This window comes from Aspergillus fijiensis (genome assembly GCF_003184825.1).
Source record: "Aspergillus fijiensis CBS 313.89 unplaced genomic scaffold BO72scaffold_8, whole genome shotgun sequence".
Lineage (NCBI taxonomy): Eukaryota > Fungi > Ascomycota > Eurotiomycetes > Eurotiales > Aspergillaceae > Aspergillus > Aspergillus fijiensis.
In genome coordinates, this window is record NW_024468984.1 from 534482 (window position 1) to 560448 (window position 25967).

General features: G+C 54.1%; 9 protein-coding genes across 9 annotated transcripts; 3 read left to right on the forward strand and 6 right to left on the reverse strand.

The window, feature by feature from the left end:
* Nucleotides 1-47: 47 nt before the first annotated feature.
* On the reverse strand, nt 48-1086 carry BO72DRAFT_525131 (pyruvate transporter MPC1). The gene is made up of 4 exons (XM_040949932.1): nt 931-1086; nt 658-730; nt 318-476; nt 48-213 (listed from the first exon to the last, which is right to left on the reverse strand). The coding sequence occupies exons 1-4, from the start codon at nt 1001-1003 to the stop codon at nt 141-143; spliced, it is 378 nt and encodes a 125-aa protein (XP_040804672.1). The 5' UTR covers nt 1004-1086; the 3' UTR covers nt 48-140.
* A 153-nt stretch (nt 1087-1239) lies between these two features.
* BO72DRAFT_445230 (small nuclear ribonucleoprotein-associated protein) lies at nt 1240-2771 on the reverse strand. The gene is made up of 6 exons (XM_040943982.1): nt 2550-2771; nt 2445-2453; nt 2298-2369; nt 1795-2221; nt 1695-1739; nt 1240-1634 (listed from the first exon to the last, which is right to left on the reverse strand). The coding sequence occupies exons 1-6, from the start codon at nt 2571-2573 to the stop codon at nt 1552-1554; spliced, it is 660 nt and encodes a 219-aa protein (XP_040804673.1). The 5' UTR covers nt 2574-2771; the 3' UTR covers nt 1240-1551.
* Nucleotides 2772-2966: 195 nt separating this feature from the next.
* Nucleotides 2967-4203, forward strand: BO72DRAFT_475248 (60S ribosomal protein uL5). The gene is made up of 4 exons (XM_040947318.1): nt 2967-2978; nt 3120-3267; nt 3397-3646; nt 3735-4203. The coding sequence occupies exons 1-4, from the start codon at nt 2976-2978 to the stop codon at nt 3859-3861; spliced, it is 528 nt and encodes a 175-aa protein (XP_040804674.1). The 5' UTR covers nt 2967-2975; the 3' UTR covers nt 3862-4203.
* Nucleotides 4042-4577, forward strand: BO72DRAFT_285584 (uncharacterized protein). The gene has a single exon (XM_040940329.1). It carries the CDS (start codon nt 4262-4264, stop codon nt 4541-4543), a length of 282 nt encoding a protein of 93 aa, XP_040804675.1. The 5' UTR covers nt 4042-4261; the 3' UTR covers nt 4544-4577.
* Nucleotides 4578-4721: 144 nt separating this feature from the next.
* Nucleotides 4722-6399, reverse strand: BO72DRAFT_445233 (uncharacterized protein). Its single transcript, XM_040943983.1, has 3 exons — nt 5956-6399; nt 5472-5707; nt 4722-5297 (listed from the first exon to the last, which is right to left on the reverse strand). Exons 1-3 carry the CDS (start codon nt 6203-6205, stop codon nt 5049-5051), a joined length of 735 nt encoding a protein of 244 aa, XP_040804676.1. The 5' UTR covers nt 6206-6399; the 3' UTR covers nt 4722-5048.
* A 192-nt stretch (nt 6400-6591) lies between these two features.
* Nucleotides 6592-9037, forward strand: BO72DRAFT_285707 (putative carboxylesterase). The gene is made up of 5 exons (XM_040940331.1): nt 6592-7180; nt 7310-7333; nt 7393-7671; nt 7773-8764; nt 8885-9037. The coding sequence occupies exons 1-5, from the start codon at nt 6850-6852 to the stop codon at nt 8897-8899; spliced, it is 1641 nt and encodes a 546-aa protein (XP_040804677.1). The 5' UTR covers nt 6592-6849; the 3' UTR covers nt 8900-9037.
* BO72DRAFT_285703 (pyruvate carboxylase) lies at nt 8942-13013 on the reverse strand. Its single transcript, XM_040940330.1, has 2 exons — nt 9350-13013; nt 8942-9293 (listed from the first exon to the last, which is right to left on the reverse strand). Exons 1-2 carry the CDS (start codon nt 12821-12823, stop codon nt 9186-9188), a joined length of 3582 nt encoding a protein of 1193 aa, XP_040804678.1. The 5' UTR covers nt 12824-13013; the 3' UTR covers nt 8942-9185.
* Nucleotides 13014-15756: 2743 nt separating this feature from the next.
* Nucleotides 15757-21770, reverse strand: BO72DRAFT_525137 (clathrin heavy chain). Its single transcript, XM_040949933.1, has 6 exons — nt 21530-21770; nt 21429-21449; nt 21273-21299; nt 20820-21191; nt 16540-20760; nt 15757-16482 (listed from the first exon to the last, which is right to left on the reverse strand). Exons 1-6 carry the CDS (start codon nt 21566-21568, stop codon nt 16132-16134), a joined length of 5031 nt encoding a protein of 1676 aa, XP_040804679.1. The 5' UTR covers nt 21569-21770; the 3' UTR covers nt 15757-16131.
* Nucleotides 21771-23202: 1432 nt separating this feature from the next.
* On the reverse strand, nt 23203-25495 carry BO72DRAFT_445239 (phosphoribosylaminoimidazolecarboxamide formyltransferase/IMP cyclohydrolase). Its single transcript, XM_040943984.1, has 4 exons — nt 25446-25495; nt 25128-25254; nt 23556-25041; nt 23203-23499 (listed from the first exon to the last, which is right to left on the reverse strand). The coding sequence occupies exons 1-4, from the start codon at nt 25462-25464 to the stop codon at nt 23344-23346; spliced, it is 1788 nt and encodes a 595-aa protein (XP_040804680.1). The 5' UTR covers nt 25465-25495; the 3' UTR covers nt 23203-23343.
* Nucleotides 25496-25967: the final 472 nt, after the last annotated feature.

Sequence of the window (25967 nt, forward strand, 5' to 3'; positions counted from 1 at the left end):
CTGCTACATCATACAGGTTCCCAACACCCGCAATTCCATTCAGCGAACCACCCCCGCCACACCCGCAGCACAGAAAAAGAGGACGAGAAACCTCATAGGGAGGAAGCGAGAGCGAGAGAGACAGGGCGAAGAGGCGTTGTCTATTGCCCGGCTTCGGTGGCTTCCTTGCCCTGCTGAGCGGCCTGGGCGAGCTTGGCTTCACGGCCACCCCAGCTGTTTTTGGTATAGATATTAGTTTCTGTGGTCGGTTGGGACGGTTTGACAACCACGTAGGTCGGATATTGGGAGGGGTCTGAGGGGGGAAAGAGAGAACTCACTTCCAGTAGTTCAGGTAGCGGTAACCTTGGGTCAGCTGGGCGGAGAAGTTGACGGCGTGGCAGGCGAACAGAAGGTAGTTCTTGGGGGAGACGGCGAGAGCGTAGCGCATGAAGGTACCGGAGTAGATCACGAGGGCACCGGTCATTTGGCCGGAGATGCTGTGGGAGGCAGGGTTTGATCAGCGTCAGGGCTCCGATTTCTTGTTTTGGTGTTTATGATTGTTTCAATGTTCTTTGGGGCGAGATGCTCCTTCTTCTCTCACTTTTCCGTCTTGGCCGCGGGACGAAAGGTAAAGGCGCGATAAAGGGGGGGGGGAGGAAGGTATTGGGTGAAACGTACATCTCGGGGTCCTTCTGGGTGTCCATGACAGCGGCGATGGGGATACCGAAGTTGGAGGCAGGGCCCCAGAAATCTGCATGATAATAGAGAGGTTAGTCGAGGACATGAACTAGCAGCTGGAAAATGTGTATGATCCCAGCTCTGCAAGCAATTGCCCGTTGTGAGACGGAGACAAGCTGTTTCGTCGTCTCTTCTGTCCGTCTTACTGCAGGGCTTCATTGCCGGCCGATCTCGGTCAGGGCACGGGGAAGGGAACCGGGGCGCAAAACGTACGTGTAGAGCAGACATAGTCCAGGACCTTGTTGGAACGGATCTTAGCATTGATTGCCTTGATTACAGCAGCCATGTTGAGCGACGAAGGAGAGAATGAATGGAGAGGAGAGTGACGCTGAGAGGAGAAGAACGGGTTAAGAAGGCAGAGATAGCGAGGGTTGCTTTGCTGCGCTCCCCGTCACTGCGCCGTCGCCGGGCGGAGAGGCTCGGATGAGGTCACGTGTTGGCCAGTTGCCGGAGTTCGTTGACTCCGGTCTACGGGGCTTTTATGCAGTACGGAGTGATACGCTTTTCCTGTCCGACACCGTGAAAGAAAATAAAGCTCTGGGTCTCATTATAGTTGAATAGTACAGTGCTTGTTGGAAGAATATCTACCATTGCTTCCGCCGATCCTAGCCTTGTTGTTTTCAGTCGACCTTTTCTTATCTGAGGAGCATCCGCACACGCCGAAACGCCTTTGCCTGATAAATTGAGGATGCTGTGCTTTCATTTGTTGAAGCTTCCATAAGCCAACCATGAGCGAGAGGTTTGAGCCTCATGCTCGACGTTCAACTCGATTTCTGCCATGCTTGAAGTCATGGTCAGATTGTACGCTATCATGCCACGCCACCTACTATCAAATCACCGTCCGCCAAACCCGGGAGGAGGATAGCCCCGGCCCTGGCCCGGAGGCTGGAAGCCCGGAGGAGGTTGGAAAGCACCCGCTGCAGCAAAATAGATGTTAGTTGACGTAGTATATAGTCAAAGAACATAGAGTTACTTACGAGGAGCACCTTGGGGCGCAAATCCAGGAGGGGGAGCGAAGCCAGCTAGATTATCGCTTAGTCAATCAGGCCAATGACGGCTAGTATAAGGGGTACTTACGAGGTCCTCCAGCAGGTCCTCCGCGACCAGCAAAGCCCGGAGGCGGCGCGCCGGGGAAGCCCCCCGGAGGGAAGCCGGGGAAACCACCAGGGGGAGGGGGCGGGCCACCAACGCCAGCAGCAGGGCCTCCAAGTCCGACCGGCAGACCACGTCCAGCGGGTTTGCTAATGCCAGGACCAGCAGCGAGGGTAGCAGCAGCCGCAGCGGCAGCACCGGGGACGCTTGCTCCCAAACGTGCGGAGGGGTCGGCGGGTGGGGGTCCATCAACGGAGCAAGAGACGACGTGAGTACCACGAACGATGGTCAAACCGAGGGTTCGCTTCTCTTCGGCCTCGACCAGGCTCGCGGTGGTCGACCCGGCGGCGGGCTTGGATTTCCGCTTCACACGACGGAATTCTTCGGTGTCGGCAAGGACAAGGTTCATGTGCTGCGCAGAGATGTCAACATGTATCCAACCAGGCAAGGTCAGAGTAAATTGTAGTCGCTTCGGAGAAAGTAAGTACCTTGTCGAAAGCAAGCATCTGTCCTGTCATTTGTCGGCCATCGTTCAAGGTAACTCTCATCCGGTAGTTGATCTGCGGTCAAAGTCAGAGCTGAATCACGGCAACCCCCAGATGGCATCATTATCATCATCACGGTTGGAGACTCACGAGGTTTTGCTACAGGAAGTAACCAGTTAGCTCAGATTGTTCTATGATACTCAATCCATCCATTATCAAAGAGAGAGGGGGTGAGGGGGAGGTGACGCAGCTTACCATCTTGCCCTGCTTGTTAGCCATGTTAGGCGGTGTTTTGCGCACGAATGCGACTTGGATGGGATTCAAAGAATGGAAGTGGGAGTCAGGAAGAAGGGGAAAAGAAGAGGTGCTTCTTTTCTGGTTAACTTCACTCCGTGATCCGGGGGGGGAAGACAGCAGGCGCGCAAGTAGGTTAGCAGGCTAGCTGGAACTTTTGGCACCGACTGACTTGAGCTCGAGCCGACCTGGACTTCAGGTTCCCAACTTGCCCATGTCAGGTGAAGCGCGCGGCTCTTGCGGTCTTGGCGCCGAAGCGCCGATGCCAAGCCACTAAGGGCTCTCGCTTCCCACACGGCCAACCCACACATTTCCCTTTTCCACACTTTTCGATCCTGTCTCTCTTTCACTCAACCAGTCGATCAGTTCACGCCAAAAGCAGTCGCCATGGTAGGTTCCCCTCCCATCAGCTCAATCTCCAGCACTTCATTGTCCAGAATTTCTGGATTTTGCGATCGATCTCGAATTTCACCCTCGCAAAACTATCGAAGAAAACTCAATTTTCTAACATAATTTTTTTTCGCCATGCAGTCGGAAGGAAAGGACAAGAGCGCCAACCCTATGCGCGAGCTGCGCATCCAGAAGCTCGTGCTCAACATCTCTGTCGGCGAGTCTGGTGACAGACTTACTCGCGCTGCTAAGGTGCTCGAGCAGCTGAGCGGTCAGACTCCGGTCTACAGTAAGAACGCCTGATCCCGAATCCGATGAATGAAGAGCAAAAAGACGACAAGGAAAAGAGGAAGGAAAAGAACACCACGCAAAGAGGGAAACAGTTGGGCTGATGGACCACTTTTTTTGCAACCTACAGGCAAGGCCCGTTACACCGTCCGTACCTTCGGTATCCGCCGTAACGAAAAGATCTCCGTCCACGTCACCGTCCGTGGCCCCAAGGCCGAGGAGATCCTCGAGCGTGGCCTCAAGGTCAAGGAGTACGAGCTCCGCAAGCGCAACTTCTCCGAGACCGGTAACTTCGGCTTCGGTATCTCCGAGCACATCGATCTCGGTATCAAGTACGACCCCGGAATCGGTATCTACGGCATGGACTTCTACTGCTGCATGTGAGTGGCCCTTTCGACTTTGGGGAATACCATATTCCCCAACCAGATCTCGTCTCCGACCCGATTCCTGACAATGGTAATCCAATAGGACCCGCCCCGGTGAGCGTGTTGCCAAGCGCCGCCGCTGCAAGGCCAGAGTCGGCTCCCAGCACCGCATCAACCAGACCGAGACCATCAAGTGGTTCAAGAACCGCTTCGACGGTATCGTCCGGTAAATGCCTTTCCCTTAGGAAGTCATCTTGATTTCTCTCCCTTACGAAAGTCTTCAATGACGGGAGAAGGGAAAAGGAAGCAATTCTGAAAGGGCTATGTGCTTTTATGACGGAAACGGCACCGAACTCGGGACCGAAAAGAAGAAAAAATGGACAGAAGAAAGAGGGCAGGCGTTTTTCTTTCCAACTTTTTTTTGTCGCTCTGCTCTGAAACGAAATGTTTCTATCACGGCAATGAGGTTAGGCGTGTTAGAGATATGAAATTCCCCCCCAATTTTCCTCAAAGACACATCCCACTTTTTCTCTCAATGAAGGCTTTCACACAGGGTGAATGATTTTCCGCATAACCATTGATTGAAAAGTTGTACTGCTGGATGATAAATGCTGCCATCCAATTCATTGGATGCTCATTGTCTTCTTGCTCTGCCTCCTGCCTGCCCTATCAAGCGGTAGTGCAAGGTGTGCATCTCGGCCTCTTGGCTTCGTCTCTTCTGGAATTCGCCTTCTTTTGGTTCCTTCCAGATGGCGAGTCAGTCTTTCCCTCTTCTCTCCTCTTCCCGTTGGGATGTCTTGTCTTGTTTGGCAATCTCCCTCGAGGATTCGTCCTCTTTTCTGGATTGGTGCTAGAGGCATGGGCATTATGACCCGGCTCTGTGTTTCCAGTCTGGATGTAGATCGACCGTAGCTGTAGGGTCGTAGCAGACGCGAATTGATCGGATTTTGAACTCTAGACTTCTTTACCCCAGACGGCACTAGTCCAAAAGCGCCTTGATCTTGATGCTTAATCTCATGCCCCGGTCGATCATACCGGCCTTGCAATCTCTGGGTCTAATGTCCCATGTTGATTTCCTTTCACCAACCATCCGGGGGTTACTGCTGACCTGGAACCCGTCCTCTGGAACAAACACCCTATCTAGGCCTTGGCCAAGACTGAATGAGAGAAGCCATGAACCTCTTGAGCCGAACACTGATCTCATGAGAATACACTATGACTGCGATGCATATTTGACATAATATCGAACCAGCCCGTCAACATGTTCTGCTCCCATACACACAACAAGGACATTTGAGTGGTTTCCTTTTCTCTCGCCCCATGCTTTCTCTCACCACAAACACAAAACAAAATATGACAGCGGATACAAAAGACTAAACTCGTTGCCTACTACCAAAGATATACACCTCCTGTGGTTTTACTTTCCCTGGTTAGATCCGCGGGTGTATCCATCCCACCACCGGGCGAACATCCCACCCGTCTGAGCCTGCTCTGTATAGCTCTCACGGCGTGATGCAAAGTTGGGGTCGGCCGAGTTCCGCTTCTGACTAGTCAGACCCTCGAACAAGGATGAGTTTTGGCCACTGGAGCGTCTCCGGTCCGGGGCCCGAGGCGGACTGCTGGACATGTTGGTGGAGTTGGAAGACATATCGGAGGAACTCGAGCCCTATTAGATGTGTCAGTAGAGTGTTGTGAGAGAGAGAGAGAGAGACTGTGCTGTGCTCGCTACATGAGGTTTGCTGGTCTCTGCTTTTGCGACTCCAACGCTTGAATAGCATATGACGAACACAACACAAAAGGCATGTGATACAGGAGGGCTCATGAATAGACGAAGACATACACGTCTATCGGTAGTCATCTCCGGTCCGGTCGCGGTAGTGTACACCGATCCGCCTGGCACCGAAGGACGGCGGAAGTAGGGCGAGGACGGACCACCGCGGACCCAGACGTTGAGATGCTCGTGACGGTTCCCGGGGTCTCCGTGCCAGTGACGGGGAGACTGTGGCTGGTCGTTGCTCATGGTTTCAGTTGGAATGGGGGTTGAAGGAAGATGGATGGGCGAAGATGCAGTGTCAACTGTTCACTTCGTGAGTTGAAGAACAGGAGACACAAGATGGGGAAGCATGGGGATGATGTGCATAAGCCTGTGACAGTAGGTGCGACAGTGGTGTACAGAAGGGTACAAACGCTGTGGTGTGTACAAAGTTACATGACTGACACTTGCGCCCAGATTAAGATTCGACACGACAGTCTCGGCGTCATTTTGATGGCAGCAAAAACGAGATATCTCGAAGAAGTCAGATTATGAAGTCAAGTCCACTTACCAGAGGTTGACAATAATGTTAGAACTTGATTTGGAATCGGCTTGCAAGGAAACAGTATACTGAGTTTTTGGAAGAAAGTAAATCTACCTAAGCAGATGGGACGACGGAGTAGGAGGTAATATACCTCTGGAGGGGTCAAGAAGAGGGGGTCCGGGACAATACTGTGAAACAGATCCCGGGAATGATGATGCATCAGAACCACAAGCTCATCGTTAAGGAGGGGGGGCAAAAGTACGAGTCTAGGCCGCATGAGCCAATAATGGAGACGTTGAAAGGGATGGGCAATGAATCATCATCCATGATTCATCCATCCATGGATGCTCCTCCAGTCCCAGTCATAGTCACCGGACCGGGCTGACGTATGCGGGGATCAGAAAGAGGAGATAATCGAATGTTGTCTCGCTGATCTTGATTAGAAAGAAGAGATCATTGTCTTGTTTGAGCTGTTCGAGATAAATGTGAGAGGCAGCAGGCTAGCTCATCCAGCTGCAGCATGTCAAGCCGAGAATCCGGGGAAAGTGGCGGCCTTGGTGCCTCAGGCCACCAGTCATGGTCGGAGTCCAGATCATGAGCCGAAGCGGAATGGCTTCCTCTCTTTCTCCTCTTCTCCGCATCTTCTTATCATCGAAATCCCAACTTCTGCCGACGGGGTTGTTCTCTGGTGCCAATCACCATTCCCCGCGCCCTGGTCTCAGCTCGGCTATCTGTCAAACAATCTTCTTTTGTCAATAGTTTCGATTATCAGTCCCTCGGTCGATTTTGACTCCTCGTCCTTATATAGCCCCAAGCCGGTCTTTTCGGGAGGCATTGTTTACAGTCCTGTACATACAAGTCCACTTCTCCAGTCCCCTCCCCACCCCCTTCACCAGCGCATTGAACCAAACCACAATCGCCATGGAATATACCAAGCATCCCTATCTTCAACCCCTCGGCCAACACGGCTACATCGAAGGAGTTACTCTGCACGAGAAAACCACCAACAAACCCTACTGCCACTACTTTGGCGGGGTACGCTACGCCCACCCGCCCCCGCAACGTTGGCGCAAGGCCCAGAAGCTGTCCACCTCCTACTCGTATGGCTCGAAAGACCAACCAGGCCGTGCGGACGGACGTACGGGGATCTGCCCGCAGCCTCGCTTCCTGGATGTGGTCTCCGAGGACGGCTGGACAGAGGATTGTTTCCAGTGCAACATCTGGGTTCCTACAGGCAAGGCACCCGAGAATGGTATGTGATATCTGTCTCCAACCCCAACAACTAGGAGATAGGACAGAAGCAATTGCTGTCCCCACAATCCCCCATGTGCTTTGCATATCATAAACCGCGCGCTCAGACTCAATTCTCAACATCAAACAGGCTGGCCAGTACTCTTCTTCATCCGTAAGTCGTCTTTCCCTTCTTTTTCCAGATTCTTCCATGATGATTAACAACCACCTCAGACGGTGGATTCCTCCAATTCGGAGACCCCAATGCATTCTCCGCTGCCGCTCTTCTCGGAGAAGCCCAATTGAACGCCATCGTCGTCCTCCCAGCCTACCGCCTGAACGTGTTCGGCTTCCTCTACTCCTCCGAGCTGGAGCAAGACGCCGCCTCCGTGAACGAGAGCGTGGGCAACCACGGCTTCTGGGATCAACGCCTGGCCCTAGAATGGACCCGGGATCACATTCGTCTATTTGGGGGGAATCCCTCCGAGATCACCGTAGCAGGATACTCAGCAGGTACGCTATCCCGGTGCCCAAACACCTTCATTGTGCCAAAACTCACCATCCCCTACCCTACCCTCAAACCCCAAACCTCTGAACTAACCACCCCAAAAAAGGAGCCTACTCAACCTTCCACCAACTCTCACACGACCTCTCCCTGGCCCCAGACCAATCCATCATCAAAAGAGTCTGCATCTGGTCCAACAGCCCGGTCGCGCAACCCAAACCCCCCACCACCGCGCAAACCCAATTCACGCAGCTCCTGCACCAGCTGTCCATCCCCTGCACCCTGCCCGGCCCTGAACGCCTCGAACGCCTGCGGGCCGTCCCCGCCCCAACCCTCCTCCAGGCCGCCATGGCCCTCCCCAGCAACAACCAATTACGGCCCACCACCGACGGCACGTTCATCGCCAGCGACCTCTTCACCTCCCTCGACGATGGCACCTGGGCCCGCCGCCTCCGCGCCCGGAAAATCCGCATCCTCTGCGGCGAATGCCGCGACGAGCGCAACCTCTACGCGACGTGGTTCCCGCCCACCGAAGACTCCCTCCCCGCGCTACGGGACCGCCTAAGCGCCGAGTACCCGCGGCCGCTAGTCGAGACCCTCCTGCAGCTGTACTACCCGGACGGAAAGCTCCCGAAAGGCGTCCGGGATTGGCGTACCGATGCTTTTGGGCGTGTCTATGCGGACATGCAGGTGCATAAGATGCAGCGGGGGTTGGTGCATGCCTTGGCGGAACCGGCGGCACCGGAGGGGGAGGCGGGGGAGGCGGCATCAACAACAGACAACCTGGTGTATCGGTACCGCGTCGAGTATCGGCTGAAGTGCGCCGATAAGTCCCTCCCGCCTAGTTGGGGCGTGACCCATGCCACCGATCAGTACATCTGGTTCTGGGGCAATGGGGAGCGGGTCGAGCCTCAGGAGAAAGCCGTGATCTGGAACGCCCTGGTTGAGCCCCTGAAGAAGTTCGTGCACGGGGAATCAGATCTTCAGTGGGGGACCGTGGGTCATAAGCAGCTGAGGACCCTGATGCCGGATGGCTCGGTCCAGATCAAGGAGGATGCCTTCTGGGATGAGGCCATGCGCGTCTGGAAAGCCTTGAGGGAGGTGGGTGAGCCAGACAGCGCTTCCGTTGCGAAGCTATAATCATAAATCTCGAGCCCATCCTATCCACTGGCATTGAAATGTGTCTTATCTATGGTCTTCTGGTTGACAACCAGAGAACAGACATGTTTTAGGTGACACTCCATGCATATACAAAATGTATGAGTATTATCTACGACGTACGATTTTTGCGTGTTTGTGACTCAAAAATAACTCTACTTATTCATATATATGACCGATATTACGTTTGGATTGGCCAGCTCGCGGTCAGAACGAACATGAAATAAACGGGAACAAACCAAACCGGAAAGAAACGCTTGAACACAAAACACCTCAAATCCTCACAACCAAGCCGACAACAAGCGCGCATCGCGAGGAACATAAGTCATAGATTCTTTTAACATCGTGCAATGTTCATCCTACATCAGGCTTTGACGATCTTGCAGACCAGGTCCTGACCATCGACAGAGTCACCTTCCTTGACCAGCAAGCTGGAGACCTTGCCACTGTGCGGCGCGGAGATAACCATTTCCTAGTATATATTAGCATTGTGTGTCGTACAATAGATATAGGATGATCGAGACATACCATCTTCATAGCGCTCAGGACGGCCAGAGGGTCACCCTTCTTGACCTCGAGCCCGTCGTGAACACGGATCTCCACAACGACACCGCTCATGGGAGCACCGACCTGGCTGCTGTCGCCCAAATCGGCCTTGGCACGGGCGGTGTTGTCGACGGACGCCTTCTTGTCATCGACACTGACCTGACGCACCTCACCGTTGACCTCGTAGAAGACCTCACGCTGACCGGTCTGCTCGGAAAGAGGACCAATAGCCAACAACTTGAGGATCAGGACCTTGCCCTTCTCCAGCTCGACGTGGAACTCCTCGCCGATCTCGGGCTTGGCCAAGAAGTAGCGGGTGGGCAGAACGGACAGATCACCGTACTTTCCAACGAACTTCTTGTAGTCCTCAAAGACCTTCGGGTACATGGCATAGCTGGCAACATCGTACTCAGTGGCAGCACCGAACTGCTCGCGGATCGTGCCCTTGATCTTAGCCAGGTCCAGGGGCTCCAAGTAGAGACCGGGGCGCTTCTCGAGCTTGCGACGGTCACGCAGGGCCCGCGAGCGCAGAGGCTCGGGGAATCCGCCGTACGGCTGACCCATCAAGCCCTCCAGGAACTCGAGGACGGAGGCTGGGAAGTCGAGCTCACCCGCACGCTCCACAACATCCTCAGCGCTCAACTTGTTGGACACCATGAACTGAGCCAGATCACCAACAACCTTGGAAGTGGGAGTGACCTTGACAATGTCACCCAGCAGGTCATTAGCAGACTCGTAAGCCTTCTTGGTTTCGGCCCACTGCTGACCCAAGCCGAGCTGACTGGCCTGGAAAATAAGGTTAGTCAGCTGACCACCGGGGATCTCGTGCTCGTAGACCTCGGGGTCGGGGCCGGTTAGACCAGCCTCGAAGGGCGAGTACAGGAGACGCAGCTGCGCCCAGTAGGTGTCGAGCGCGCGGACCTGGTTCAGGTTGAGACCAGTGTCGTACTCAGTGCCCTCCAGGGAGGCGAGCAGAGCCCCAATGCTGGGCTGGGAGGTCATACCCGACAAGCTGTCGGTGGCCGCATCAACGGCGTCAGCCCCAGCCTGGGCGCAAGCAATCATCGAGGCCACACCAGTACCGGCGGAGTCGTGGGTGTGGACGTGGATGGGAAGGTCGGGGTAGCGCTCACGGATGGAGCCAATCAGGAGACGAGCGGCCTGGGGCTTTAGTACACCAGCCATATCCTTGATACCCAGGACATGGGGCTCGAACTTAACCACTTTGTCCACGAGGCTAAGGTAGTATTCGAGGTTGTACTTCTTGTGGGGGTTCAACATGTCACCACTGTAGCAGATAGTAGCTTCGACGACACCCTCTGCGGCGTGAACAGCCTTGATACCGACCTCAAGCTGGTCGACATCGTTGAGAGCATCGAAGACACGGAAGATATCAACACCGCACTTCTTGGCTTGCTTACAAAAGTGGTAGATGGCATTGTCGGGAAGAGAGGAGTAGGCGACACCGTTGGCACCACGCAGCAACATCTGGAAGGGAATGTTGGGCACGGCCTTACGGAGCTTGCGCAGACGGTCCCAGGGGTCCTCGTAAAGGAAGCGCATGGCAACATCGAAGGTGGCACCACCCCAGCATTCCAGACTGTAAGCGTTGGAAAGGGCGTGGCTGGTCTCGTGGGCAATGTTGAGCAAATCGATGGTACGCACACGGGTTGCCAGCAAAGACTGGTGGGCGTCACGCCAGGTGGTGTCCATGATCAAAGTGCCCTTGTTGGCACGCACGGCACGGGCCCAGGCCTTAGGGCCCTCACGGTCCAGGATCTGCTTCCACCCCTGAGTGGCGGGAGCAGAGACATCGAGAGGCTTGCCCTGAGTGTCATACAAAGTGGGCTTGATGATATCGCCCTTGAGCTTAGGCTCGCCGATCTGGCCCTTGATGCTGCTGCCGTTGACAGCCACGTCACCGAGATAAGCCAACAACTTCTGAGCACGGTTCTGACTGCCGACAAGAGCGAACAACTCGGGGGTGTCGTCAATGAAGGTAGTCCAGCAAGTGCCGTCCACGAACGTGGGGTGGCTCAGAAGGGAGGTCAAGAAAGGAATGTTGGTCTTGACACCACGAATACGGAACTCGACCAGGGCACGGACAACCTTGCGGCGGGCGATCTCGTAAGTGGAACCACGGCAGGTACACTTGACCAGCATAGAGTCGTAGTGAGGAGTGATAATGGCACCAGCAAAACCGTTACCACCATCGAGACGGACACCGTTACCACCAGCGGAACGGTAGACCTCGATCTTACCGGTGTCGGGGGAGAAGCCCTTGGAGGGATCTTCAGTAGTGATACGGCACTGGATGGCGAAACCGCGGGTGGAAATCTTGTCCTGAGTCAGGCCCAACTGCTGCAGGGTAGCACCGGCAGCAATCTGGATCTGAGCCGCAACAATATCAATGCCCGTGATCTCCTCAGTGATAGTGTGCTCGACCTGAATACGGGGGTTGATCTCAATGAAGTAGTAGCGGTTCTGCTGGTCGACCAGGAACTCGGCAGTACCAGCGTTGCGGTAGTTGACGGACTTGGCCAGCTTGACAGCATCGGCCAGGATGTTGTCGCGGACGTCCTGGGGCAGGTCCTTGGCGGGGGCAATCTCGACGACCTTCTGGTGACGACGCTGGACGGAGCAGTCACGCTCGAACAGATGGATGACGTTTCCGTGGTTGTCACCCAGCAACTGCACCTCAATGTGCTTAGGCTTGTCCAGGAAGCGCTCGACGAAGACGGTGCCGTTACCGAAGGCCGAACGGGCCTCGGAAGTGGCACGCTCGAAGGCATCACGCAGTTCGGCTTGGTCGCGGACGACACGCATACCACGACCACCACCACCGAAGGCGGCCTTGATAATGATGGGGAAGCCATAGGTATCGGTGAATTCCTTAACTTCTTCGTAGCGCTCGACGGGGCCGGGGGTACCGGGGACGACGGGCACTTCGCAGCGAATGGCCAGCTGACGGGCGGAGACCTTGTCGCCCAAAGCCTCAATGGTCTGCGGGGTAGGGCCAACGAAGACCATACCGGCCTCCTCGACCTTGCGAGCGAACTCGGCGTTCTCGGACAGGAAACCATAACCAGGGTGGATGAGGTGAACGCCGTGCTCCAGAGCAATCTTGACGATCTCATCGATGGCCAGGTAGGCACCGACGGGGGTATATTGACCACGGTGACCGATCATGTAAGCCTCATCGGCCTTCTGACGGTGCATGGAAAGACGATCCTCGTGAGAGTAGATAGCGACCGTCTGCAGAGACAGTTCGTGGGCGGTACGGAAGATACGGATGGGGATTTCACCACGGTTGGCGACGAGGATCTTCTGGAACTGCATGATGGCCGAGTTGGCGCGCAGACGGGTGTGAACGGAATCCCGGTGGTGGTCATGGTGGTCGTCGATGAACTCAGTGTCATCAATTGCCTCCTCAGGCTGGCGTTGAGGAGCAGCCATGATGAAAATGTGTGATTATGTGTGAGTGATTTGGTTGAGAGAGGGGGAGAGGGAGAGAAGAGGGAGGAGGGGAGGCAGGAGAGTAATAGAGGAGAGCTGGTGGGGGGGAAGCTGCGGTGACGGAAAGTGGGTAGGTAGAAAGGTAGATAAGAGGATTATGACGTTGTGGGGAGGGGGGAGGGGGAGGGAGAAAGAGAGAAGTAGACAGGGAAGAAGCTCTGGAAGAACCACGACAGGGCTGGCTGCAGAGACTATAAAAAAGATATAAGAATTGAAAAAGTTAGCCGACAAACCAATGATAGCCGGAAAAATAGCAATCGTGAGTCACTTTTAGGAGAAACAAACTCCGGGGGAAGTTGGAGGATTGGGGGACGGGGGGGCCGAGGGGGTAAAGAAAAAGGCCCGGTTTCGGAACGGCAGAGCGAGAACAACACGCGGGGAAAGTCGAGAGGGAGAGGGAGAGAGGGAGGGTTAGGGAGGGAATGAGTTTCTGGTCCGAGGAAGCACTTACCCGAGGAGGAGTGGAGGAAGGTTTACCTAGTAGGAATGACCCCGGAACGTGATTTGAATTGCATTGAAAAGTAGAGGAAGAAAAGAAGGAGAAGAAAAGAAGTTGAAGAGGAAGAGGAAGAGTGAAGAATAAGAAGTAGAGGAAGTAGAAGTAGAAATGAAGAGAGGAGCTGCTGCAATAGGAAGGCACTGGGCGGGAAGGCGGAGAGGCAGCCAAATGAGTGTAATTTACTATGGGAAGTATGGAAGGATGGACAGTCCAATTCCGGGGTTGATGATAACTTACACTGTATACTACTTCATCCTCACCGGTACACCGGACTGCAGCTTGAGGGATGGTCCCCTCTCCCCATTCCCAGATCTGGTTTCCAGATCGCTTGCTTGCCTACTTGCCTACTCGCCTACTCGCCGACTTGCCTACTTTCCTCGCAATTCACCCTCCGTTCGTCCGGTGAATTCATTGGTTATTCGGCTTATGACTACTGAATTAACGTACTCGTCCTCCCAAGACAAATGATAAGCAGATTTGCCCCTCCCCACCAAGAGAGATCACCAGACATCCGCCACCTTCAGAACCTAGACTAATAATCTATGATGTACCAGGTACAATAAAAACCACACAGTCTGCCCTCACCTCCATAAACAGAACCCCAGATTTACATCAGAGCTGGCCGGGGCATAGACCACCTCGCTCGGGTGAAATAGGACGACCCTCCATAGTGATCGTGAACCTCGGGTGCTCGGGTTAATTGTTTCCCTCTGGTTATGAGGTTATGTGAACAGGAGGGCGGCGCAGTGAGATCATCCCCATCGACCCCCGTGAATAGGCGAAGAGGGCAGCGCAGCGCAGGGCAGCGCAGATCGTCCCGCGCATGCCCGCTCGGCCCAGCCTCTCCCTCCCTCCTCCCTGGGCCCCTCCAGACTTTCTCCTCCCGCTTCAAACTCCCAAGGTGACAGACAGACACCCCCCCCCCCCCCCCCCCCCCCCACCAAGAACAAGAACCATCACATCGCCGAACAAACAACGAACGGGCATCCCTTTCCGTCCGCGCTAATGCCGAGGAAACACAGTCTTGCAACATGCCAAGTGGTTTGATAGGACCAGATGGTCGATCCAGACATGAGCCGTGAAAAAGAACAACAAGAAATTCTGCTTGGCTCGAGACTATTGCTCCGGTGATAACGACCACCTACTACTGTACAGTTCATCCCACAACCATCTACTCCGTATACATGATCCCATCCCATCCCTCGGCCTCCATGCACCATCCACACATGTCCGAACATCACAGTACCCCGAGAAGAAAGAAAAAAAATTATCCCCCCAATGGCACTTCACCGATTGATCAGAAGAAGCTGTAACCCGACCATCGTCGTCCGTTTTTACTTCCCCCGCCCCCCGAAAAAAAAATCCCAGGGCGTGTGCAACTTACAAGACTTCCCGGAACGTCCACCGGTCCCCCCGTCTCCGTTTTGTGCCACCGGGACAAGAATGCCCTTCGTTCCCTAGGTTTCCCTCCCTTCACCGAAGGACGGAGTTGTAGCCGGTCAGGTCACCCTTCTTGGCGCAAGTCGATTGTTCCAGGAGCATGAGCCAGATTCCAGGCCCTGGGTAGTCAGTCGATGGTTTGGATAGGTTTCCAACCTTTTCCATGGTCCTGAAGAAAAGAAAGTCATGCAGCTATCGTAGCCGTGTATCATCTACAGCAGCAAGTGACCAAGTATCTCCGGACCTCTCTGTCCCGAACCCAACAACAACAACCAGCCTAGCCCTAAGCAAACCCAAACCCGCCCCGCGGCGCTCTTCGAAGTGGCACCCTACGTATCTACTCTCATCTTCTGATGCGGTCCGATCGGCTTCCATGAGTAATGCTTCAATCTAGAAAAAGAACAATTGCAATGACAACTCAGGAAAATCATTCCATCTCCCTCTCCGTCCGTAGACTACCAGGAATCCAGGATAAATCCTTATTCTCCCCGTCGAGTACACGGGCATCACTGTCCCACTCCCACTCCCACCCCCACAACTTCCATCATCCACCACCACCCACCACAGTCGAGTCGCGGGGGGGCTAAATCCTTTACCTGCACGCGGCAGCAGCAGCAGCCACCACCACCACCACCACCACCAGCTTCCCTCCGGGCCTGGTTCCTTTTCGCCGAACATCTATGAACTACGTATGAACGAAAGTATACGTTTGAGTAGAATCCCTAAGCGGAACAAGATACCGAGCCTAACCCCGGCGGCCGCCCTCCAGCTGCGGCTGTATCTGCCGAGATCGTCGATCCCTTTCTTGGAAGTTGGAGCACCGATAGTTCATCACCACTATCGACGGCTGTCTTACCCGCTGTCCAAGTCACGAGGCAAGCCGGCCTCCTGTTCCGGTGATCGACTACCAATACTACTACGTAGTACTGGGTACCTACAGTACATACCACCTCTAGTAGTCCTACTTGACAGTAAATTCACAAATTTCCATCGATCACCGTCATGAAGTCAATAATCCCATTGTACTAAGATAAATTATGGGAATCCTCCCGGGTCCACCCACGAGACAAGTCACCTAATTTTGAAGGCCAATCGAAATACATCAGGAGAAGAAGGAGGAGGAGAAAAAGAAGAAAAAGAACCACTCAATAAATGGAGAATAAGAACGAGAAGATCATCAAGTAACAGAAGGGGGCTCCGAAGCATCCGACCCAGAAAACAGCGAACTAAGTCTGGCCGCAAAGCTTCCCATCGCTCATGCTATACATACACTAACCCCTCGGAAAGAAAGGCATGACAAGTCGTACGTTTAGAAGGGGCGGAATCCAGTCGCCTGTGGCGTGATTCCATTGGCGTACCCCATGGGCGCGGGTGCCGGCGCCGCCGGGCCCTGCGTTAACATCAACCGCGAGCCGCCCAGAATGGGGGTGTTGTCCTCTTCCACCTTCTGCGTCTTCTCCCGGGTCTTCCGCTCCTCGTTGTCCTTCTTCAGCATCTCGATCGCCCGCGTCTGCTCGCACAGGAAGTTGATCATGAACGGCATCGTGAAATCGTGCAGCCCGTGGCGCCACGACAGTTCCATGATCACATCCGGGCGGATCAGATCGTAGCAGGCATACAGCATACCAACGTAACACTCGCGGCTGCCAATATCCACAAACTAAGGTCTCGGTTAGTCAATGGATTCAATACTTGTTGGGAAAGAATAGAGACTTACGTAGCGAAGGAGTTCTTCAACCACCTCCGACTTGCCGGAGATAGCGGCAGTCTCAATGGCATCCTTGTAGAGCTTGTCCTGCTTCGACAGTGCAATCGACTTCTCCCAGCGCTTGTTGTTGCGGTAGATGTTGGCGGCGATCTGGCGGAAGAAAATCAGGTCATGCTTCTCCAGCCGTTGTGCGAGGGCCACGGCATCGAAGTTATCGTAGTTGTCCACGGAGTCGCGGAGCGTCTTGTAGTCCTCCTCCTCAATCAGCAAGTCATTGATCGCATCGTTCACTGCCCGCTTGTTCTGGGTCTGGACGTTGAGCAGGAAGGGCTTGATGAGAGGGATGTTGTCTGAGGACTGGAAGATGCGCACAACACGGTTGACATCGACGCGGGAGGTGAGGGACTGGAGCAAGTCGGTCAGCAGCAATGGCTGCTCCTGGAGATAGAAGTTGAGGGCGCGGTAGTAGATCTCCAAGTTCGCAACCTTGACAATGATGTCCTTGAAAGAGTGGTGCTCCCAGGCATCGGCAGCACGCTCCATCATAGCCAGGGCTGCGTTGTCCCATTCGTCGTAGTGGCAGTACAAGAAGACCAACTCAGGCCACAGACTCGCTTCTTCGCAGGCCCGGATCATCTTGGGGATGTTGATGCGGGACCAGAAGAGCTTGAGGTGCTCCATGACGCGGTCAGGATGGTACTTGGACAACGCAATGCCCAGCTCGGTGAACATGCCCATGTGAGCACGCTCCAAACCCAAACCGGCTTCCAAGACCGCAATGAGCTCATCGAAGTATCCATTACGCTCATATTGACGAACAAGGTCCTGAAGCTCTTCTGCATGGACGATCAGGTTCAGACCACAAATCTGGGCGAGACGGAATTCCTTCTTGTTCACGCAAGCCTCGTTGACTTCCTTCCACACCTTGACGCTGTTCGCTTTGCGGGCGCACTCCACGGCCGCCTGGTAGTCTTCCAGGTGAACCAGGGTGGTTGCCAACTTGGCCCAGTTGGAGATACTGGTGTAGAAGATCTTGGCAGCCTGGTGGTATCCTTCTTCGTAGGCCTTGTCACCAGAGGCTTCAATATCGGCCACATTAGTGGTCCGTAGGAAGTCCTCTAGCTCGGCGAGCTGGTCAAGGCGGGCGTAGCAGAAAGCGAGACCGGTATCAATGGCAGGCTCACGCAGTGTCTTGCGGGCCATCTTCAAGAACTTGACGAGATCCTCATCCTTGCCAGCGTGGGTGGCGGTCTCGATAACCTCAAGGTAGTTAGAGGGATCACCAGCACGGATGTACGATTCAATCGAGTCAGAGATACGGAGACCATCGAGTTGCGCCTTGGCCACCTTGCTCCAGACCTCAGGCAACTCAACACGCTCAGCGAACTCTTGAGCACGGTCAATGCTGACAATGTTCTCAACCAGGACATTGACAGCAGCAAGGAAGTTGTTGACCTTCTTGTAAATCTCGAAAGCCTCCTCGTATAGTCCAACTGAGATACACATCTCGGCAATCTCGTCGGGGCTGAATTCGTTAAGCTGGTGGATGTAATCCATCAAACGGCTCTTGTCGGCCTTAGCAGCAGTCAACATCAGCAGGTTTTGGAGACTGCCATTGTCACTGAAAGGCGAGGGCTCGAGGATAATCTTCTCCAGAAGCTCAATCAGCTCACCGGGAAGATCAGCCTCAAGGAAGGCTTTGACGGCGACGGACACTTTGTCCGGCTCAGTCGACTCGGGCACTGCAGTGGCAATGACTTGATCGACCAAGGAGCGACGGTGCTGGTTGTTCTCGCTCAGGACAAAGGACCAGATCTCGGGATCAGCCCGCTCAACAAGGTAGCGCGCCTGAGCACGGTACATGGCATTCTCGTTGGTGATGTTGATGAGCTCGAGATCATTCTGTCCCTTACGGTAGGCAATGTATGCGAGGTTGGGATCCCGCTTCTCGCAGTACTTTCCAACGGTCAAAGTGTCATACATGTCGTTCTCCTTCAAGAACTTCTCGGGATTGTTGTTGCTGTCGATGTAAATCTTGGCCAATGCGTTGTAGACGGCTTGCTGCTGGTTACCCGTCGCAAGGGTAGCCTCAAGGAAGGGCAGAAGCAACTTCAACCGGTTGCGACTCTCCACCTCGGAAACAAGCTCGTCGATGGGTATCACAGCCGGGTCAACAGTAGAGAGAAGGTTCTTGATGATGCTCTCGTCACAGTCGACATCCAACAGACCACCGACGACAGCAGGCGCACGCGAGGGGTTGACACGCTGAACGTAAACCTCGATAGACTTGTACTGCTGGTTCTGGTAGAGGTAGAGAACCAAGTCGTGGATGAAGTTGAAGCGATCGCACACAATGATCAGCGGAAGCTGCTCGGTCAACTTGGCCTCTTTCAAGAAGTTCTTAACCTTGTCGGGGTTGTAGTAGTTGCTCTCGCGACAGATGCGCTCCACTTCCGTGATCTGGTTCATAGCAGTGGCAGCTTCGATGTACTTGAAGTGCACCTCGGGGTCTTCGCTAAGGTTAACAATACTGCCAAGGTAATAGTAAAGACCCTCGGCGGTACGGTATTTCTCCAGCAAGGCAATCAAGCGAGAGGGGCCAAGGAGGTCAGAGAACTTGGTACAGATCTGGACAACGGCTTGCAGATTCTGGCGGATGTTAACCTGCAACATGGTGTCCATGCAGTCAAGCGTCTGCTCAACGGACAGCTTGCCGAAGTATTCCATCAACCAATCGGGGCTCAATTTGTCGGTACGAACAATATTCCTCTTGATGGCCGCCGGGTCCTCGGTGTTTTCAAGAGCACGCTGGATGAGGCCAGCATTCTCGCAAAGCTGGGAGATCCGAGGACGGTCGTAGTGCGTGAAAATCTCATTGCCAAGAATGGCATCAGCAACCTGGGGGGCGTTGACAAGGTTCATCTCGAGCAAACGAGTCTGAAGATGGCCATGCTCGGGCTTGTTATCCTTCAGGGCATCGAGAAGGAACGAAGTGGCTTGCTGGATCATGTTCTGGGACAGGAACACATCGACAACGCGGTCGAGATCGATGAGAGCTCCTGACTCCTCGTTGGCGAGCTGCGTAGCGAATTCGGCACCCTTTTCGGGGTTCACACGAACGATGTGCTGCAGCAGCTGGGTGTAATCCGGCTGGTAGCCAACCTGCTTCGAGTACGCGAGGATCTTGTCAAACTGGCCCGTCTCAGCAAACCCGGCAATGACCTTCTGAGATACATTGGCCTGGAGATAGATAGACAGGGCCAGGTTCATGTCGTAAGGACGGACAATATCACCAAGCTCTTCGGAGGCTTCCAACTTGTTTTCGCGCATCCACTTCTCAAGAAGGTGCTTCCTGTTCTGCTGCAAGACAGGGCGGACCAGCTCCACACTCTCGTACTTGTTCAGGGAGCCCTTGTCCAGCAGCATACCGAAGTATTGGAGAATGACAGACATCTGACCCGTCTGGGGGGCGTTCTTGAAGCGGTTGATGGTCTCCGGGGTGCGGAGGAAACCGCGGGGCGAGTTCGCAGCAATCTTGGCAGCCTCGGAGAAGTTTCCTTGGGCGATCAGGTTGTCGAACTGCTGCTGATAGAGGTGATCCGCTCCAGGAAGACCTGCCTTAGAAGCAAGCTTGACTGCGAGGCCGGACATGGCGGGGTTCTCCATCAGATACTGGATGATGTTGCTCTCATCGACACTAACGGACAGAACTTGGCCCTTGCGGTTAACACCGACCAGACCAGCAGAGTCGGAATCAGGGGCAGTGGTGAAGATGGTTTCGCTGGAAATCCGGTTCATGAAGATGCACGTGCCGGTCTCGAGATCGTAGAGGTGAATAAAGCCGTACTTCGTGACGAGATAGACGATGTCGTACTTCTTGGAAACTTGCATGGCGACAGGGAAGTCATTGACAGCCTCCTGAGGGAAGTATACCTCCACTGCCTTCTTCTGGAACCGTGGGTTCGGCTCCTGGTGGTCGATCTCGGCGATCTGCAACTTGGCACCGGTCGGCGTTCGGACGGCGAAGGTGAACAGCTTGTGCTCGAGCGGAGAGCCTTCGACCCGAATGGAAGCGAAGGCAGCAGCATGACCCTCGATGAATTGGGAGATTCCGCGCTCCTTGGAATAGAGCTGCATCGAGCCCACCACACGTCCCTGCTGCTGGCTGATTCCGACCACTACCATCCACTTCTCATCTTCGTTGACGCGGTAGTTGATAATTTGACATCCCTAGTCGCGATGCTGTTAGTCCCATTGGAAACCTATGTCACAAGCTCAGAGATACCTACACTGAGGTTAGGAAGACGGTCAAAGATCTTCAGAGGTTGTGTCTGAGTCGGGTCAAAGACATCCCAGTGGTATACGGACTGTTCCGTGACCAGACCCAGACACTTCTCGCTGAACCACTTCCAGTACACGATATCCTCATTCATCACCGACGACTTCAGCTTCTGCTTCGCCGCCAGATCAAAGATCTGGATCGTGCGACCCTGGGCCTTGAGGGCGATGATATTGCGGTCCCAGTGCATGATAGCGCTGTCCGCGTTGATCGGCCGCTTGATGACCTCATTGTTGTTCTTCAGGTTGATGATGATGACCTGGGGCTTGTCGTCCTCATCGAGCTTTTGCCGGACACACACATAGTGGTCTGATTCTAGAGTCTGTCCAGGGAGGCCAAAGTGTTAGCAAGCGACGGTACTGGTGCGAGGTGGTATTGATAGGACGAAGATGGAACAACTTACGCAAGAGTTGAAACCAATGGACGCAGGCTAGATCCGGAAATGAAATTGAGTCAGTACGCAGGCGAGCAATGGCTGGGGTCAGGAACGGAGTGCCGTCGGCGGGCGCGTTCGCAGATCGGACTAAGGGTGGTTGCCCAACAAAGCAATAACACATACCGCAATTTCAGCCGTTGTCAACTGTCCGTCAGACAGACAAATAGATTAGCTCATGTTTCTCGCGCAAGTTCAGCTTGCCGGCCGGGCACAGGAGGACTTACATTAAGGAGCTCCGTGAACTTGATCGGTAGAGGAGCCATATTTACCTAAGGCCGCAGGGACGACCTCATCCACCCAACAGAACGCCACGCAAAGAAAATGACCGGATAGTGAAGGGAAAGAAAGGCGACAAGTGAGGAATTGAGAGGGAGAGGAGGAGACGTGGAGAATTAGAAAGAGGGAGGAAAGAGAGGTTGCGAGTAAGTAGGGATTGGGAGGAGGGGGGGAGGAGGAGAGGTAAACTGGGGAAGCGGAAGTGACCTCAGGAGGCCGGCGCGGGTGTCGTTGCTGAGGTGTCGCTTATGGCGGCCGTCACGTGTTGTCACGACAGGGGGGGGGCTGTTCCAGCCCGTGCCTGATTTTGATTATCAGACTATTTCAATCTCACCAAGGCTGAGGGTCTTGAATTTCTTGAATCAACTTGAGGCAAGTCGCTCGGTGTATTCATGACTTTCTCTTTCCCAGAGCCCTCATGTGGCACCCTCAATGGCTCAATCTATTCCGGTTGCCTGCCAGTGAAGAGTGTGGTGAGAAAGTAAGCCATCAGGATACTTTGTCAAAGAACAAGCGCATATAGTAATCAAGAGGCCAATTGACATTCACTCACGAGTCTCTAAGTAACCAAATCATAACACGCAAATGCGATATCTCTATACCATACTCACCTCTTGAAATCATCTAAGCTAAGGGTTCTGGCAAGGTCTCTGGACCAGAGTTTGTTCATCAGCTATCACTCAGTTTGTACTCAGTAGTGACTTGCGAAAAACAAATAGATATCAATATATAAGGACCTCCTAGAGTGCTTCAAATTCCAGACTCAATTGGCATGGCTCAATCTCGTCCCCCAGGCCATCTCTTAAGGCCTGGGCAGGACATGAAAGCCACATGGCCGGTTCCATCCGAACGAGCCACAACATCGATGACGTCAGCAAGGGGGCCGAGACCCCTGTTCACCACAATCAAATCTATCACCGTGAAACTGTGTGAATAAGCCAATATCAGATTTATGATATTGGAATCATGGGTACAGAGATAATCTGTGAATTAGCTCAGTGCATTGGGGGAGTGAGTCGTAAATGTGACCCTCAGCGACTTACACAAACAAATCCTATCCCTTCGAAAGTGGGAGATATATATATACAAGTGACCAAGATACTATATGATCGAACAATCCATAAACACAGGCACCCACCTACCTGAGATATGAGGTAAGCTCCAACAAGCTGCCACCGAGAACAAGCAGCAGTAAATGTAGACATCCAGAAGTAGCAAATTGGCAAACTGCATTTCGTTCTCCGCCAAGCATTGTGGATGATAGCTGCGGTAGTAAAAACCCGCCGTCACATCGCAATGAACTCCAAGATAGGTCATCTTCTCTCCTCTCTCAGATTTTAGAACAAGGAAGATAAAGGAAACAGAGTCAAAACTAACGAGTAACATCATCAAACCACTCGATAGGTATTCATGGCAACCCTGTCCATGCGCTACATTCGTCGGGTTCGATGGAACCTACCCGGCAAATTTGCCGAACCACGTGGAATCTATGCATCAACGGCAAGGGAGTGTACAGCCTCGGGCTTGTTCCTAGCCTGCAGATCCTGCGCTGCGATACAAGTGTCTTGGTAGATGATTCTCAACAAGGTACAACTCTACGCCTCGACGCTGTGCACATCGGTCTCATAACAAGGCACTTTTTAAAATTGGGATATCGCTATTGCAGGCCTTTGATCATCACAGTTTCAGGAATAAATCATCGTAAAAACACAACCATCACAGGTGTGATTGTTTGGCATGGACCCGCCCCATCCATGTCACGTTAGTGGTGGAACAGACGGGTACCCTGCTCAACAAAGACAATACCCAGCTTCTCAGAGGTTTCGAAGACGGGACGGTCGTTCTGGCTACCGCTGGGAGCAGCAATGTACTTCACACCCGAGCGGGCGGCACGGAAGACGTTGTCAATGAAGGGGAACTGCGTCCATTGTTAGTTGACAAGTGCCATGTCACGGAAGAATGGGATCAACTTACGAAAGCATCAGAGGAGACAGCAACCTCGCTCAACTTCTGCAGCCAAGACTCACGCTCCTCCGCGGTGAAAGGGGCGGGGACTTCCTCGAACACACGCTCATACTCCACACGCTCGGCCTCGTTGCGAGGGGTCTGACCCGAGCAGAGCAGGTCAATAGCATTGCTCTTATCGGCACGCTTGGTGCCCTGCTTCCACTTGATGTTCAGCACACGGTCGTGGAAGCGCATCCACCAGTTGTCGGCCTTGTCACCAGCCAGACGAGTGCAGTGGATACGGCTCTGCTGGCCAGCACCGAGACCGATGACCTGGCCGTTCAGAGCATAGCACACAGAGTTGGACTGAGTGTACTTCAGCGCGATGGTGGCGACGGTAAGATCGCGCAGGGCGGAGTCAGGAAGAGCCTTCAAGTCCTTAGGAGTGATGATGGTGTTGAAGGTCTTCTGGGGAGAGATGACGACATCGTTGCGGTGCTGGGAGAGCTGCACACCGTACAGCGTGCGAGTCTCCTCGGCAGCCGGAACATAGTTCTCGTCCATCTGGAGAACAAGGTACTTGCCACCCTTCTTCTTGGAGAGGATCTCCAGAGCCTCGGGGGTGTAGCCGGCGGCGATGACACCGTCAGAGACCTCACGGGAGACGATCTTGGCAGTGGGAACATCGACAATGTCACTCAGAGCCAGAATGTCACCGAAGCTGGACATACGGTCGGCACCACGGGCACGAGCATAAGCCTGAGCCAAGCCAGAGGTCTCGATACCCGGAATGTCATCAACCATGTAGACCTTACGCTCCTTCTCGTTCAAGGGGACACCGACAGCTGCACCGGCGGGGGAAACGTGCTTGAAGCTGGCAGCGGCAGGGTAGCCCAAGGCCTGCTTGAGCTCCTTGACCAGAGCCCAGGCGTTGAGGGCGTCCAGGAGGTTGACGTAACCGGGAGATCCGTTCAGGGCCTTGAAGGGAAGCTTGCCCTCAACCATGTAGGCAGAGGCAGGCTTCTGGTGGGGGTTGGTACCGTAGCGGAGAGCCAGGTACTTGTCGCCGTTGCCAGCATACTCCTTGCGGAAGAAGCCGGAGATGGCAGTGTCGTAGTCGGCGGTGTGCTCGAAGGCCTTGAGGGCATAGGACTTGCGACTGGCATCGGTGATATCACCGGCCTCCAGCTCCTTGAGGAACTCAGGGTAATCCTGGGGGTCGGAGAGGATAGTCACACGGGCGTGGTTCTTGGCCGCAGCACGGAGGAGAGTCACACCACCGATGTCGATCTCCTCGACGGCTTCGGGGATGGTGACGTTGACCTTCTTCACCGTCTCCTTGAAGGGGTACAGGTTGCAGACAACGAAGTCGACCTTGGAGATGTTCTGGTCGGCCAGATCCTTCTCGTCGGACTCGATGTCACGAGCCAGGATACCACCGTGGACAGCAGGGTGGAGAGTCTTGACACGACCACCCAGCATCTCCGGTGCATGAGTGATGGCGGAGACATCTCTAATCGGCCATCAGCTCTACCTCTTGCTGAAAACAACGGAAGAGAATATGGCCCCGGTCATGACCACATCAGTATGATGACTCACTCGACAGGGAAGCCCGCCTCCCGAATCAACCGCGCCGTACCACCGGAGGCAAGCAACCGGACATTCTGTTTGACGAGGCCCTTGGCCAGGTCGAGCAGACCAGTCTTATCGTAGACGGAGAGGATGGCTATCAATGGCACACAATGGTCTCAAGTCAGCCTTGAACTTCAATCAATCAACAAGCAAAGCAACAGACAATGCCCCGATGTGGAGACAGCGACCGGCCCATTTCCATTGCGAAGCGGACCGTGAAGCTGCTGCACCCGGGGATACCGAGTGGGAGAGGGCAGAGCAGTGGGCAGAACGTTTCAAACTCACCAGACTTTTGTTGAGACATCCTGAGAGAGAGAGACACTGACAGTGAGACAGACACTGGGAGTAGACAAGTCAGAGATGAAGGAGAGCGATGCTGGAGGGGAGAAAAATGTTCAGGTTGGGAGGAGTGCCCCCCCACAACCCCTCCACCCCTCCAGGTCGAATGGATCAATTGGAACTTGGGAAGTTCCGATGGGCTAGACTAGTGCCGGGAAAGAGTAGTAGCACATACCTCAAACTCCGCGGGAAAGACAAGATGTTGAGCTTTGGGGAAAGGAGTGAAGAGTAGAGATCAATTGAAAAACTCCAGGGGATCAGGAACGGGGTGGTAGGGAGTTTGCCAGGTGTGGCTCAGGTGCAAATTGTTCCAGATAGCTCCAAGAGGAAAAAAAATAGGGAAGCTGAGGGAGGGGTAAAAAGTGCCCATCTTCTTTCTAGGTTGCTTCATCACTGCTCAGTCACTGTTCCCGCCGCGGGGTGCTTCGCCGCTTTCGGACCTGGAGTGGATGACTGTCAGTGGCGATT